This window comes from Pinus tabuliformis, chromosome Q (assembly GCF_031772625.1).
Source record: "Pinus tabuliformis cultivar Carrire ecotype Pingquan chromosome Q, CPIR1, whole genome shotgun sequence".
NCBI classification, from domain to species: domain Eukaryota; kingdom Viridiplantae; phylum Streptophyta; class Pinopsida; order Pinales; family Pinaceae; genus Pinus; species Pinus tabuliformis.
In genome coordinates, this window is record NC_142296.1 from 666,992,631 (window position 1) to 667,007,260 (window position 14,630).

The window sequence follows — 14,630 nt, forward strand, 5'->3', positions numbered from 1 at the left end:
AGAATATCATATACTGTTCACAAATGTATGATTACACCGGAAGGAAAAGACATGGGATACCACAAAATTGGCACGTACATCATGATTCTTATGGAGAAGACATTGCCAGACTACACTATACCGCTTTGCCTGAGAGAAGTTGCTGATTTTAAATCTGACTTAGCAATTCAGTTTGCAGATAGGATAGGGATTTTTTGAAAATGATGTTAAGCCAAAGAAGACAAGCTCACCCTTCTTGGCGATATTGAGAACTGAAATGTGCTTCTCTATTTTGATTGGAAATGTAAGAATCTATAATGCATTTTCACCAGTGGATTAATGAAACATAAGCATTTGTTAAAAACGTTAAACAAAAGGAGGGTGCTTACCAAAGAACCGAAGTTTCAAGCCCAAAACAATTGCCTTTTGTGTCATATAATTCATTATGGTTTACCAAAAAGATTATTTTCACCTGTAAATCATCTCAGCAATCTTATGCTACTACCTACAGTTTTCAGATTGGGTGTGCTTGCTTAGTAAATTTGAAATAAAATTCTCTTCATAAGTTTTGTGGTCTACTACTCACGCCAGCCACCAAGCAACATTACAACAATTCATTCCATATTCAAAAGGTTTGCATGTAACTATACAAGCAAGTAGAACCACGACTTACTTCTTGACCCATCTCTATTTTAGCTTCCTCAAGAGTTTGATCTTCACGGTATACCAAAAGATTACGTCGTGTCCTCCCCTTATAATTCCAAATGAAAATCTGTTTTAAGTAAAAGAACATAAACATATGTATTGTTAATAAATAATCCAATACATATTCTGAAACACAAAATTACTTTTCTTGAAACTAGGGAATTACTTGTTCAGATCTGAGTTTGAGTAGCTCACATGCCCTCCTATAAAGTTCACCTAAAGTACCCTGAAAAATACATTGTATTAGAAAAGACGCATTTCTATTATTTGATAAGAAAAACAGACTCTAATATTATGTTAGATAAGAAGAATCTCTTCCATATCTATTTCCTTCTGAGCTATTAAACCCTTAGAGGAAAGTAAAGCGCACCATTATCATGATATCTACTAAAATTCACATTCTGGAAAAGAAGTAAAAATAAATCTGAGGTAGCCATGCAGAGCTCTCTTGCCTGGGCAGATTCATAAAGTATGTATATCCTAGAGACAGCTCTCTTATCATTAGAGATCCTTTATTGCCTAAACTTGATTATAAGTGGCCTCAGAGAAGAGGTATTACTATTTACAATTTTACACTAAGATGTTTTTATAGATTTTGTTTATTGTCCTACAATTCATTAAGTCTGCCTAATGGAAAAGAAATTTAAACTAATCTTTTATTATAGATTTGAATGCCAGGAAACAGGAACAGGACAAACCGTTTTGCTCATTCTAAGAGGGACCTCTTTCTCTTCTGGTGCTACTACCAAAAGCAGCCAAACTGGGTAGACATCTACTGCTACTTTATCTTCGCAATTAGCTGAAAAAGCCATTTTTCTTGGTAATATTGGTCCACCACCATACCTGTGACAAATGAAGTAAAGGATATTCATAAGAAGGAACACATTTTACAATTAATTTACCGAATAGAAAAGGACACTTTACATAGTAATGTGTAATACCACAAAAGCCAACCAATCTTTCACACTACAACATCATAGAAACTATTCAAATTCACAATTTACAAACAGAAGAATTAAAAGTGACAAGAATAGATTGAACACAAGTTGCATGTTACGGGGAAAAACAGAAACAACTCAAGGCGTGCCTCCAAGCCCCTTGAATTAGTTCATGGTCATATTTTGGGGCTCATCACCACTTCTTCCCTTGGGGAAGCCAAGCACTTTCTCACTTTTTTTAATGGTTACTCTCAATTTCTACATAATTATGTCATTAAATCCAAGAATAAGGTGTTCCAAATTTCAAGAACTTAAAACTATTGTTGAAGCTCAATGTAAATAGACGAGTGTCTTTGAACTAATGCGGGAGACAAGTATACTAGTAATTCCTTTCAATAGTTTCTCTGTTCTCATGGCAGAAAAAATTTCCCTATACTCATAAGGCAAATGGAGTCGTTGAGAGTAAAAAATAAGCATTCATGGAAATAGCCCATTGTGTGCTTCATTCTCAAAACATGAAGCTATCTTTTGGGGGATAGGTCAACCTGTTCCCCTAAACATGCAGTCAAAGGTATGATTCCTTATAGTAGTCACATAGGCAAAAAGCTTCTACACTTACCAATGGATCAAGTGCCAAGGTATCACCTATCCATAATACTCCTCACAGGACTCTACAGTGAAACTTTTCAAGGGTATTGTCTCTATGACCCCACCTATCACCAAGCGAATAAACATCATGATGTTATCTTTGATGAATCTTTTCCTTAAGATTCGCCGTGATCACTTCCATCACTTTTTTGCCAGTGATGATTCCAGATAGTTCTCTACATGTATCTATGGATCATGTCTCCTCTTGTTGGGTTGCTTGATGATTTCCAACTAGTCATGGACATTTCCCCGTCTTCAACGAATGTTGGTTTGCCTATATGTACTCTTCAGAGTAATTCATTTACCATTGCAAGACAGTATGTGACATGCGTTCAACTAGTTCTCCCTCTTGTACTTCCTCTCTCCCAGATCATGGATGTGTCTTCTAGTCCTCTATTATCAAATGAGGTGACTACCATCCCTAATGTACAGCCTAGTGATGCTTCTCCATCTTGTGATGCTAATTTCACTTCCACTTGAATGCACAAGTGTTCGATGACGATGATCATTGTTCCCATTTCTACTAAATTAGTTGTTGCTACTTTCACAGATTTTGCTGACTTTCTTGCAGGTGCTTCCACACCACGGACAAAGTCACCCCCCACTACAGGCCCTTATTTCGGTTGGCCCTTCCTCAAGATTATTAGTAGCACAATCAATCCCACTACCACCCCTAATGTACAGCCTAGTGATGCTTCTCCATCTTGTGATGCTCATTTCACTTCCACTTGAATGCACAAGTGTTTGATGACGATGATCATTGTTCCCATTTCTACTAAATTGGTTGTTGCTACTCTCACTGATGTTTCTGACTTTCTTGCAAGTGCTTCAACACCACAGTCGAAGTTACCTCCCACTACAGGCCCTTATTTCAGTTGGCCCTTCCTCAAGATTATTTGTAGCACAATCAATCTCAATGAAGATCAAGAAAGTTTTCTCTGCAAGCTTAGTTCTATTCAGTTTATTTACCTATCGAAATCAGAAGACAAGGAAAGAGATTCATTCACAAAAAGAGCATATCAAAACCCGTTGATTGGTTATTCTCCTTCTCTCTCTATCAAAAGGAAAAGTAAATAGATTATTGAAATCAGACTGGTTATGTCATCCAGTTCCTATCATATTTTTCTCTTTAGGGGCAGTACTCATAAGATAGAGGATGACCTACTCAAAGGAGCCACCAAGGTGATAATCTCAGAACTACTTGGGTATGGTCCTTCCCCTACTTAGGGAAACGGATAACCTTCCCCTTCCCCACAAGCCCTGTCAATGTTATCAATGTATTTTGGTGTTGTTGACATTATGGTTAATCTTTACTTGAGGCCACATGTTACCCTTATTCGATATATTGGTGGCTTTACTGAGCCTACATGTGAATAAACCAACTCTATTGTATTTTTCCACATTTGAGGCCTAACCCTAAATGAGGTGTATAGATAAAGCACTCTTCATTTGTAATTCATTCACTCTATTATTCACAATTTCAATAAAGCCCCAGGAGCAAACTTTTTCTAGAATGCTTCTCTTTCTCGTGTGCTTGGGTATTGCAGCAATCACTCTTGTGTTCATCATTTAAATGCTGGTTCATTTCTGTTGTATTTTCAATTACCTGGATTAAGGTTTATTGAAGATTTCCCCGGATCCACTATCTTATGATCTGAACAATACAAGAATTAAACTTCTCAACCATACGTGAACTGCATACCAGGACAGCTAACTGATGTCTGATTTCATTCATGAGCATTCACTCATCCACCTGTTCAGATAATTCTAAACAACCTGATTTCAAGGACATCCTCTGAGCCAAAATACACTCTATTTGAGCTACTCAGACAGGTAATTTTGCCTGCAAACTGAAATCATCCAGACTGAAAATGATGAGCCAAGATGCAGGAAAAGGCTAATATGACAGAGTTTCCAAATTCCGTTTCTTGGGTCTGTCTTAGGGATCCCCCCATTTTCTAGAGAAATAGTCTATCCAAAGTTTCCAAGACAAACCTAGAGATAGTTGTCTCAACTTTTTTGTTGGTCAAGATCCCTTGCAGGGAATACAGAACTTGGTGGCATTTCCTGTCAGGAAATATTCACAGGATGGGCAACATCCCATAAACACGGGCTACAGTAGGGAACACCATCCCCGTTCAGGGTATTGCTGGGAAAGGTTGCATATAAGAAGCACAAAGTAAAGTTTCAAAAACTCCCATCTAGGAAGAGAGTGACAGAAGACGGAAGATAAAAGCCAAGAATTACAAGATTGCCTGGCATGGAATAAAAGCAAATGCGGACTCACCCCAAAGAACTACGAAGTTTCAGAGACAAACCTTGTGATGAGTTGTGTCTCAATTTTTGGTTGGTCTCAAGATCTGTTGCAAGGAATACAGCAGTCGTTCCCATTTCCTGCCAGGAAACATGTCCAGGATGGGCAATATCCCAGAAACATGGGGGCTACAGTAGGAAACACCATCCTGCCAGACCCCTGTTCAGGATATTGCTGGAAAAATGTTACAGATAAGAAGCGCGAGCAAAATTTTAAATCCCATCTAAGAATAAAGTGACAGAATATGGAAGACAAAAAACCAAGAATTCCAAGATTGCCTGGCATAGATTAGAAACAGATGCAGACTCACCCCAAAGAACTACAAAAGTTAGGTATATGTACATCTATAGCCCCACAGTTGTATCAATGTTCCACCAATAAATTATTAAACCATAGTAAGCTCACCACTTATAAAGCTGTGTCCACGCATCTTCAGGAAATAACACAAAATCAGTACCCCCCTTCAATCCACTGTGAAGCTCAGGCCCTGTGTCACAGTTGTTGCACCTTTCTCGCACTAAATCTGAATTATCAATACTTCCAGGCTTCGATCCAAACATGAAACTTTTTGCACCATGACCCACATATGAAAGCCATTCTTCGTACCATCTGCAGATATACAAGTAACAAAATAAAGTGACGAGAGACGAATTAGAAACTATGCAGAATAAATCATAAAATGTAGAAACAACAAAATGTATGTAGTGATATGTAATAAGGTCCAGACCTCCATCTCACAGTAAAAAAAATTATAGATGAATAAAACAATAAGTCGAAAAATTCTACTTTTAACAAATCAATATCGCGAATTTGTATATTCTGAACACCAACCCTTGGAAATGAAATGAAAGGATGAATAAAACTTTACCAACAATCTTTAGTGTAAGAATTAAAACCCTGAAGTCAAACTTATAAGTTCCAGAATGCCATCAGGCAGTGGACAATAAAGATGAATAAAGTACTGAGTTAAAAGCTTCTACTTCTAACAAATCAGTATTGTAAATTTGTATATTTGGAACAAAAACCCTTGGAAATGAAATGAAAGCATTAATGAACCCTTACAAACAACCTTCAGTGGAAGAATTTAAGAACATGATGTCAGCCTTATTACTGAAGGTTTTTTTTTTTCAACACCATGGAGATCTGCTCACTAATACATATGGGAAAAACAATGTGCCTGGGAAAATAATGACAAAACCAGGAGAAAATAGATAAGCAGACTCGGAAGAAAATGCCAGCATGAATTCATTTTAACAACAATTTGCCTCTCGGATGGGGTGTCAGCGGAGAGACATGTGGGGGTGGCACATGGCCACTGTCCCCATGGCACATGAGACCCAAGGGATGTGGCCATGCACCACCCCAATTACCCGCCACCTTAATTAATGAGACAGTCATTAGAGCGGAGTTGGTAATGCAGATCATGGTTAAAAATCAACGATAAATCGCCAATTTTTCCAGCAATCGATAAATCACCCCTTAATGATTTTTTATGATTTAAAAAAATCACATTTCTTCCAATTTATCGCTGCCAGATGGAAAAAGACCACCAGGCCAGCGTGAAGGTTAAAGAGCCAGATTCATCTTTTTTTCTCTCATTTTCTTGCCAGATTCATCCTTTTTCTCTCATTTTCTTTCTAAGCTGTTGGAGAAGGGAGGAGAAGGGTTTGTTGATTGTGGAGGAATCTAAGTAGTCGTAACCAATCCACCATCAAGAATTTTTGAAAGGGGTGAGCTTCATTTGCCAAAACTGTAGTGAAGTTTCCATTGACAGGTATGTATCTAAACCCCACTATCATAATCTTTTTTTTTAATATATTTTTGTTTGCTTGCACACCTCTTTGATTACCTACATTTGTCTCTATTTTTAAACATTTTGTTATGATTTTCATGCCCATACAACAATGCAAGGGTTTTTAATGTTTTTTTAGAGATGGGACAGCCAAGCTTGAATCAAATTGTTTTCCACCCTCCTATTGTCATTTTTAGTTGCTAATGATTTAATATAATTTTCTAAATATTTGATAATTGATTTATTAAATCAGGAGGCTGTTATTTTTTTCTAGTGGGGCTTTAATGTCATTTTCTTGTGTTTGTTGTGTCTTAGGTTGAATTTTGAAGTTGTCCACTTCCATTGCAAATATGCCAAAGGCTTCGAACCCATTTTAATAGTAAGTGGAAACTATAGGTGAAAGCTGGGAAAAATTACATTGCAAATTATGTGGTCAGTACATGACAATAGGGGTTTTCGAGTTGAAATTCCACCTAGCTAAAATCTCTAGCAAAAAAGTTTGGATTTGTAAAAAATTAGTTGCACATGATGCAATTAAGGCAAACGAAATAAAGAAAGAAAAGAAAACTACAAATAAGGCCAAACAAGCAACTAGAGCTTCAGGGGTATCTACCACTGAGGGTAGTGGGTGGGGATCCACAACTACACCTGTCAAGAGGTCCTCATCTTTTTTTGTTCCACGAACCAGGGTTAGAGCACAACCTTCTTTCAAATAAATGATTAAAACAAGTGAGAAACAAGAAGCAGACAAGGTTATGGAGAGGTGTCTTTTCTGAAGTGACTTAATTCTCAGCGTCACAAAAAAAAAATCCATTTTGGCCGTTGATATGTGATTCCATTGCTATTGTTGGCCCAAGGTATAAAAGCACTACATATGATGAGTTGTGGGGGGCAATTCTTCAAGCAAAAAGTACATCAGCTCTACATTGTAAGAGCATTGTAAGAGTTGAAGCAGTCATGGGAAGTCATTGGATGCACAATCATGTCTAATGGTTGGGCAGATAAGAAGGGTAGGACCCTGTTAGAAAATAAAAAAGGCAAAAAGATTCTCTTATATAGATAATTACTTGTGATATTCGTATAGACTTATTATCTTCTCTTTACGTTCTTCTTTTATCTTTGTTTCATCAAGCAATCATCAAATCATAACATGAAGATCAACGACACTGGATGTAGGCACTCAACCAGGGCTAAAACCCCCTCTAGGGGAAGACCCAACCAAACTCTTCCACTAATCAAATGAGATAGACAAAGACCTTAGACCTAACAAAAGATTCTTCTCACTCCACCAAGTCAGCTTGGTCCAGCTACTTCATAATTTCAGCCCAGCTACTTCAGAATTTCAGCACAGCTACTTCAGAATTTTGACACATCTACTTCAAAATTTTTGCACAGCGTCAATACTACTTCAGAATTTTGACACATCTACTTCAAAATTTTTGCACAGCGTCAATACTGTAACTTCGCGCGTGTGGTAGTAGAGACAAATATTTCGACTTTTATTGTTTGACAAAGACTTCCTTCTCCTTCACTAAGTTTTCCTCTTTCTTTCTTGAATTTTGTACCTTTTTACTACTTCCAGCTACTGCAGATCGAACTTGAGAGACTCTACTCCAAATGAGGTTGAGTTGCTTCTATTTATATTGCTTCCATGAAGTTGAATTGTGAAAATTTCTAAAATAGAAATCCTGCTACAATGATTAATATTATTTCTTCTACGTATTACCTCATAAATAAGTTATCTACTATATTCTTATGGCAAATATCGAAATATATTCTACTGCAGCCTTCACAATTAAAGCATTGTAGAAGGTAAAAGTAAGTAAAACATTGGCGCAAATACAATTACAATGACAATTATTTTTGGACAATTATCCCTGGAAAAACCCAATGCGGTAAAACCGGTGATGAGGGTTTTATTATTCTTCAGCAAAAATCTTCATGTACAAATTACACCCAGCAGTATAGAACAAGGCTTTCTAAGAAAAATTTACAATGTAAGTAAAATGTTGGCACAAATATAATCACAATGACACAATTATTTTTGAACAGTTGTCCCTAGAAAAACCCAATGCGGGAAAACCGATGCAACAGATGAGGGTTTTATTATTCTTCAGCAAAAATCTTCATATACAAATTACACCCAGTAGTATAGAACAAGGCTTTCTAAGAAAAACTTACAGACGTTCCTGAACAAGTATCTGACCCAAGAGAGAAGTTCCTCCACCCTCTGCATCTCTCGGGCTTGCCCAACGTCACTTTCTTTGGCCATTGGACTAGCCTGCGCAATGCCTGCATCACCCAGGCCAGTGTTGCCTCTCCCGGCGTCAATCTGCCCAACATTGTCCTTTTACTGCTCTCCGTCTTCATCCCTGTCTCTCTGACTGATGTTGGACACTCTTTGTCTCTCCTCTACCTGCAACCCTCCCTCTGAATCGATTTTCTCTTGCCAAACTTCGACCAATGAGAAAATCAATTTTACCCGAGCAACTGAGTATGCCTGGTGTGTTTCCCAAATGACCCTCAAGCCCCTTCATATATCTTCCTGTTGGATAACCAATGGCCTAGATTAACTCCTAATCAAAAGCTTAGATCGTTTTGACTTGATCTTTGTCTTTATCTAGAAGATTCATCCTCAATTAGATTAATACACATTAATATTTTAATTTTCCTAAGTTTAGACTTAGGAACCCCATTAAAAATATTAATTATTTTAATATAATCATCTCTGGGTGGAATTTCCCAAAACGATTTCAGGGTTCTTTGGAATGCATGTGCCCAAACCTCCCTGCAAAATTTGAGCACATCTGATGCTACCCCAAATCAACACTCCCTCTTACCGAGGAATGTGCTCTAGCAATATACTGCTGCTACATACTGCTCTAACTCTAAAGCATCGTCCTCTGCACTGCTGATGTCTAACATTCTGTCCACCAACTACTACGTTGCTGCTACAATTGTATTGCTACCTTTGACACTGCCACTGCCAATGCTACATCTGTACTACAACTCCCTTGAATTTTTGCATTTGTGTTGTTGTTGGCACTGCCACTGCCAAGTGTCCCTACACTGCAAACTATTGCTGCTACTGAAATGGATTTTCAACCATCCCCAACTGCTCTCTGAACTAAGGAAACTTAGTTGTTCCAAGAGCCTTTGTGAGTATATCAGCTACCTGCTCTTCTGTGGAAACATATTGTAGTTGCACCGCACCATGCTTAACACAATCTCTAATAAAGTGACAATGGATATCTATATGTTTCGACCGATCATGAAATATTGGATTCTCAGAGAGTTTGATGCAATTCTGATGATTGTAGTAAACCTTAGTCGCTTTCATCCGTTTCCAGAATAGTCTCACAAGCAATTTCCTAAGCCATGTGGCTTCACACGTAGCTGTGATGGCTGCCATATATTCTACTTCGGTTGAACTCAGTGCTACAGATTTTTGCTTCCTGCTACACCAAGATATCATCCCTGATCCAACACTAAAGCAGTACCCTGAGGTACTTTTTCGGTCTACTGAATTACCTACCCAATCTACATCGATGAACCCATTCAAACTCATGTCCTCCCCTCTAGAGTACTTCAACCCATATCCGACTATTCCACGTACATACCTAAGTATGAGTCTTGTTGTTGCCCAATGCACTCTTTTTGGTTCCACCATGAACTGACTACAAAACAAATGTTTGGCCTAGTGTTGACCAAATACATAAGCGACCCAATGAGTTGTCTGTACAAGGTGGGATCTAATTCTTTGTCTTTTGATGCATCTATTTTCTTCCAGTTGGTTATCATGGGAGTAGCCCATGGTTCGGCAATCCTGCATTCTAAATCTCTTCAGAATTTATGTAGCATACCTTCCTTGTCCAAGGAAGATCTCCCCATTCTTTTGCCAAACTTCCAACCCCAGAAAATAATGCATCAATCCCAAGTCCTTCGTGTCGAATTCGGCTTCATGATTCTTCTTGTAGTCCTAGATGAGCCTAGATGACACAGTTAGGAACAAGTCATCTACATATAGTACCAAAATAAGTGGCTCATTCTCTACCAGTAAATAGTAGAGATTGGGATCATCATCACTCTTGACAAATCCCAACTGTTGCAAGTAACTATCAATCCGACCATACCATGCTTTGGGTGCCTGCTTGAGTCTGTACAAGGCTTTCTTTAACCTGCAAACATGAGATTTATTCTCATGAGTTTCAAAGCCTTCAAATTGTTCTATATACACCTCTTCTATCACTCTGTTCAATAATGTTGTCTTGACATCCATCTGGTGAATCTCCCATCCCATTTGAGCTGCTAGGGATATAACAAATCTGATAGAGGTGTATTGAGCAACTAGACCAAAGGTCTCTTCATAGTCTATTCCTTCTTTCTAAGCATACCCCTTTGCTACGAACCTTGCCTTATACTTCTCTATGTTGTCATTTGCAACATACTTGATCTTGTAGATCCATCGTGATCCTACAACTAATCTATTTTTTGTCTAGGTACTATTTCCCAGACATTATTCATCACGAGTTGTACTCTTCCACCATGGAATCCACCTATACTTGGTGTTGAACAGCTTCTTGAAAGCTAGAGGGTTCTTCAACCTGAGCTACCAATGCTTAGTATCTCTCTAGTTGTCTACGCTGCCTCTTCTAGGCTCTAGGAGCTATAACAAACTCCTCTGCGTCCCTCAATGTTTGTCGCACTTCTCTGCTCGTTCTACCACTAGTGGTGGGAGGCTCAACCAACTCTTCCTCCTGATCTTGTCATTCCGTCTATTGAGAAGCATCTGCATTTCCTCCCTCTAAGGAGATACTGGTGCTGGTCACTGTACTCGACCCAAGTGTATGCTCTCCTGCATGTCCTTCTTGTTGCCCCTACTGCTCTTGGACTAATGGAACATCTCCTAACTAATATTTTGCAGGCGTTTCTTGAGATTTCCTAAAATATCTATCTTCCATGAACTTTGCATCTTGTCTTACTGCAATCTTCCTGCTGCCAGGAATGTAGATTCTATATTCCTTTGAGGTCTCGTTGTATCCTACGAGATACCCCTTCTCTACAATCTGATCCAATTTTTTGCGCTTCTCGTTTAGAATGTGGCAATAAGCCACGCTTCCAAATATCCTGAGATGATTGACTTTTGGCTTCTTCCCTATGAACACTCCTTCGGGCGTTCCCTTCCCCAATGCTCTATGAGGAGTTCTATTATGGATATATACTGTCGTGTTGCAAGCTTCTACCCGTAGATACTTAGGTAGATCTTGATTATACAACATGGCTTTGGCTGCCCCAACAATAGTTCTGTTCTTTCGTTCTACCACTCCATTTTGCTCCAGATTATATGGAGTTGTCCACTCTCTTTGATGCCTTCCTTTGCGCAGAAATCTGTGAAATATTTGTCTGTATATTCTCCACCATTATTTGAACGCAATACCTTTATCTTTTTCTGTGTCATATTTTCAACAAGAGCCTTAAACTCTCGGAAATGATCAAAGATTTCATCCTTGGTCTTTAAGAAATATATCCAGATTTTTTTTAGGGTGATCATCGATAAAAAGTGACAAAGTATTTGCCACCACTAAGAGCCCTTGTGGACATAAGACCGCAGATATCTGAGTGTATTGATCCTAATACACACTTTGCTCTATTGTTACTTCTAGAAAAAACTGCTTTACCATACTTTCCTAGCACAAATCCTCTGCATAAGTCATCATGTTCACTACTAAGGACTGGTACCCCTGTAACAATCTCTCTGAGCATCCTCAGTGCTCCATGGTGTAACTACCCCTTTCGCTTTTGCCATAATTCATTTCACTCCTTCTCACCATTATAGTTGTTACCTATCAGTTCCATTGGCGATTCGAGCTGCAACGTGTACAACTTCATGCTTTGAACCCCAATTTGCTTTTTCATTTCGCTCCTTCTCACGATTGTAGCTGTTGCTTATAAGTTCCATTGGCGATTCGAGCTACAACTTGTACAACTTGTTGCTTCGAACCCCAATTTGCTTTTTCTTCTTCCAGCTTGGATGCTTAACATATACTTTCTTCCCGATGAAGTATACATCATATCCCTTGTCCTGTAACTGGGACATTGAAATTAAATTCATTCCTAATCCTGGCACATGAAAAACATTGGTGGCTCAGATGTTGGTCCCTGCTTCCGTCTGAAAGGTTACGGTGCCTTTCCCTACTGGAGTACATTTCGTTTTGTTTCCCATAGTTATTTGGAAGTCCATTTCTTCTTCTTGATAGCTTGAGAAATTTTCTCATACTCCAGTCATATGAGTTGAAGCCCTGCTATCAATGTACCAAACATCTGCTGATGCTGAATTAGCTAGGCATGCGCATGTGAATTCTTCACCTAATCTGGTAGATAAATCTGAGACACTATCCATATTGCGCGAATTTCTAACGCTAACCTATCTCAACAACTGTCGTAGGAAAAACTGCGTCCCACCTGAGATAATCCTCCTTGTTGAATCTTCTGTTGCGCTACCACTGATAAATTTCGATTGGAAAAGACTTACCTCTCTGTCAGCTCTCTCAAAGAGAATTTTCCCACGAAATCCAATTTCCTTGGTTTGAATTGCGCAATCCTCTAGGAGATTCAAATTTCTGCCCCTGCAGGAATTTTGAATTTCCTTCTCTTCTCAGCGCTAGATCCTTCGGCTTCTCTCTTATGCTTCTCTATCGCTCTGATACCATGTGAAAATTTCTAAAATAAAAATCCTACTGCATTGATTAATATTATTTCTTCAACTTATTACCTCATAAATAAGTTATCTACTATATTCTTACGGAAAATATCAAAATATATTCTACTACAGCCTTCACAATTAAAACATGGCAAAAAGTGCACAAATACAATCACAATGACACAATTATTTTTGGATACTTGTCCCCGGAAAAACCCAATGCGCGAAAACCGGTAAAAAGTGCACAAATACAATCACAATGATACAGTTATTTTTGGATAATTGTCCCCGAAAAAACCCAATGCGCGAAAACCGGTGCAACAAATGAGGGTTTTATCATTCTTCAACAAAAATATTCATGTACAAATTACACCCAGCAGTATAGAACAAGGCTTTATGAGAAAAATTTACAGACATTCTTGAACAAGTATCTGACCCGAGAGAGACGTTTGCACAAATACAATCACAATGACACAATTATTTTTGGACAATTGTCCCAGGAAAAACCCAATGCAGGAAAACCAGTGTAGCAGATGAGGGTTTTAATATTCTTCAGCAAAAATTTTCATGTGCGAATTACACCCAACAATATAGAACAAGGCTTTCTGAGAAAAAATTATAGACATTCTTGAACAAGTATCTGGCCCGAGAGAGAAGTTTCTCCACCCTCTGCATCTCTTTGGCTTGCCCAACGTCACTTCCTCTGGCCCCTAGACTGGCCTGCACAATCCCTATGTCACCCAAACGAATGTTGCCTCTCCCAACGTCAATCTGCCTAGTGTTGTTCTTTTACTGCTCTGTTTTTCTTTTACTGCTCTCTATCTTCGTCCTTGTCTCTCTGACTAATGTTGGACCCTCTTTAAAAACTAGAGATTTTTCCATACTTGATGACATGGCAAGCAATATAGAGATTAGATGGAGGCCATGTGTCAAGTGATGTGGTAGTGCCAATGTTATCGAAATCGAACTGAAAATCCCTCTGATTTGGGAACCAATTGGAACAAAATCAGAACCAATAAAAAAACTGAACCAGAAAACCAGTCTACCAAAAACACAAAATATTCAAACTTTAAAGAAAAACATATATATTCATGTGCATCCATATGAATCCAAATCATTTATGCACAAAAAGCAAAAGTTCTCATTTGTGCACATGACCAAAATAACATAGAGTGCAATCCGTCTCTAAATAGAAAATACACCAACAAGCAAGCTCTAAATGGCCTCTAACATCCAAAAAAAATCAGGCTACAACAAATGCCTAGCTATCATCAAAATCATTGCCTATATTGGGATTTTCGTCAGCAATATCACCTTCTAAGCATTAAAATAAGATTGAAAAAACATCAACTCAAGAGTTTGTTTGAGTGATGGTTACATTTTTAGTAGGGTCATGATAAAGGAGTTCGACAACCAATGCCACTAACATCAAGGTACATAAAGGGTTTAGTGCTTTTAATTAAATACTAGTTCCATACCCTCATACATACCAAAATCCAATGGAAACATTTCAATCCCCCCGATCTTGAAATCCAAAATTCTACTTTCTCCATA

General features: G+C 38.3%; 1 protein-coding gene across 1 annotated transcript; it reads right to left on the reverse strand.

Annotated features, from left to right (window-relative positions):
* Positions 1–386: 386 nt before the first annotated feature.
* On the reverse strand, positions 387–5,787 carry LOC149221312 (inactive ubiquitin-specific protease 5-like). Its single transcript, XM_089382954.1, has 5 exons — positions 5,654–5,787; positions 4,990–5,193; positions 1,383–1,527; positions 851–910; positions 387–751 (listed from the first exon to the last, which is right to left on the reverse strand). The coding sequence occupies exons 2-5, from the start codon at positions 5,142–5,144 to the stop codon at positions 605–607; spliced, it is 507 nt and encodes a 168-aa protein (XP_089239080.1). The 5' UTR covers positions 5,145–5,193; positions 5,654–5,787; the 3' UTR covers positions 387–604.
* Between the last annotated feature and the right edge of the window lie 8,843 nt (positions 5,788–14,630).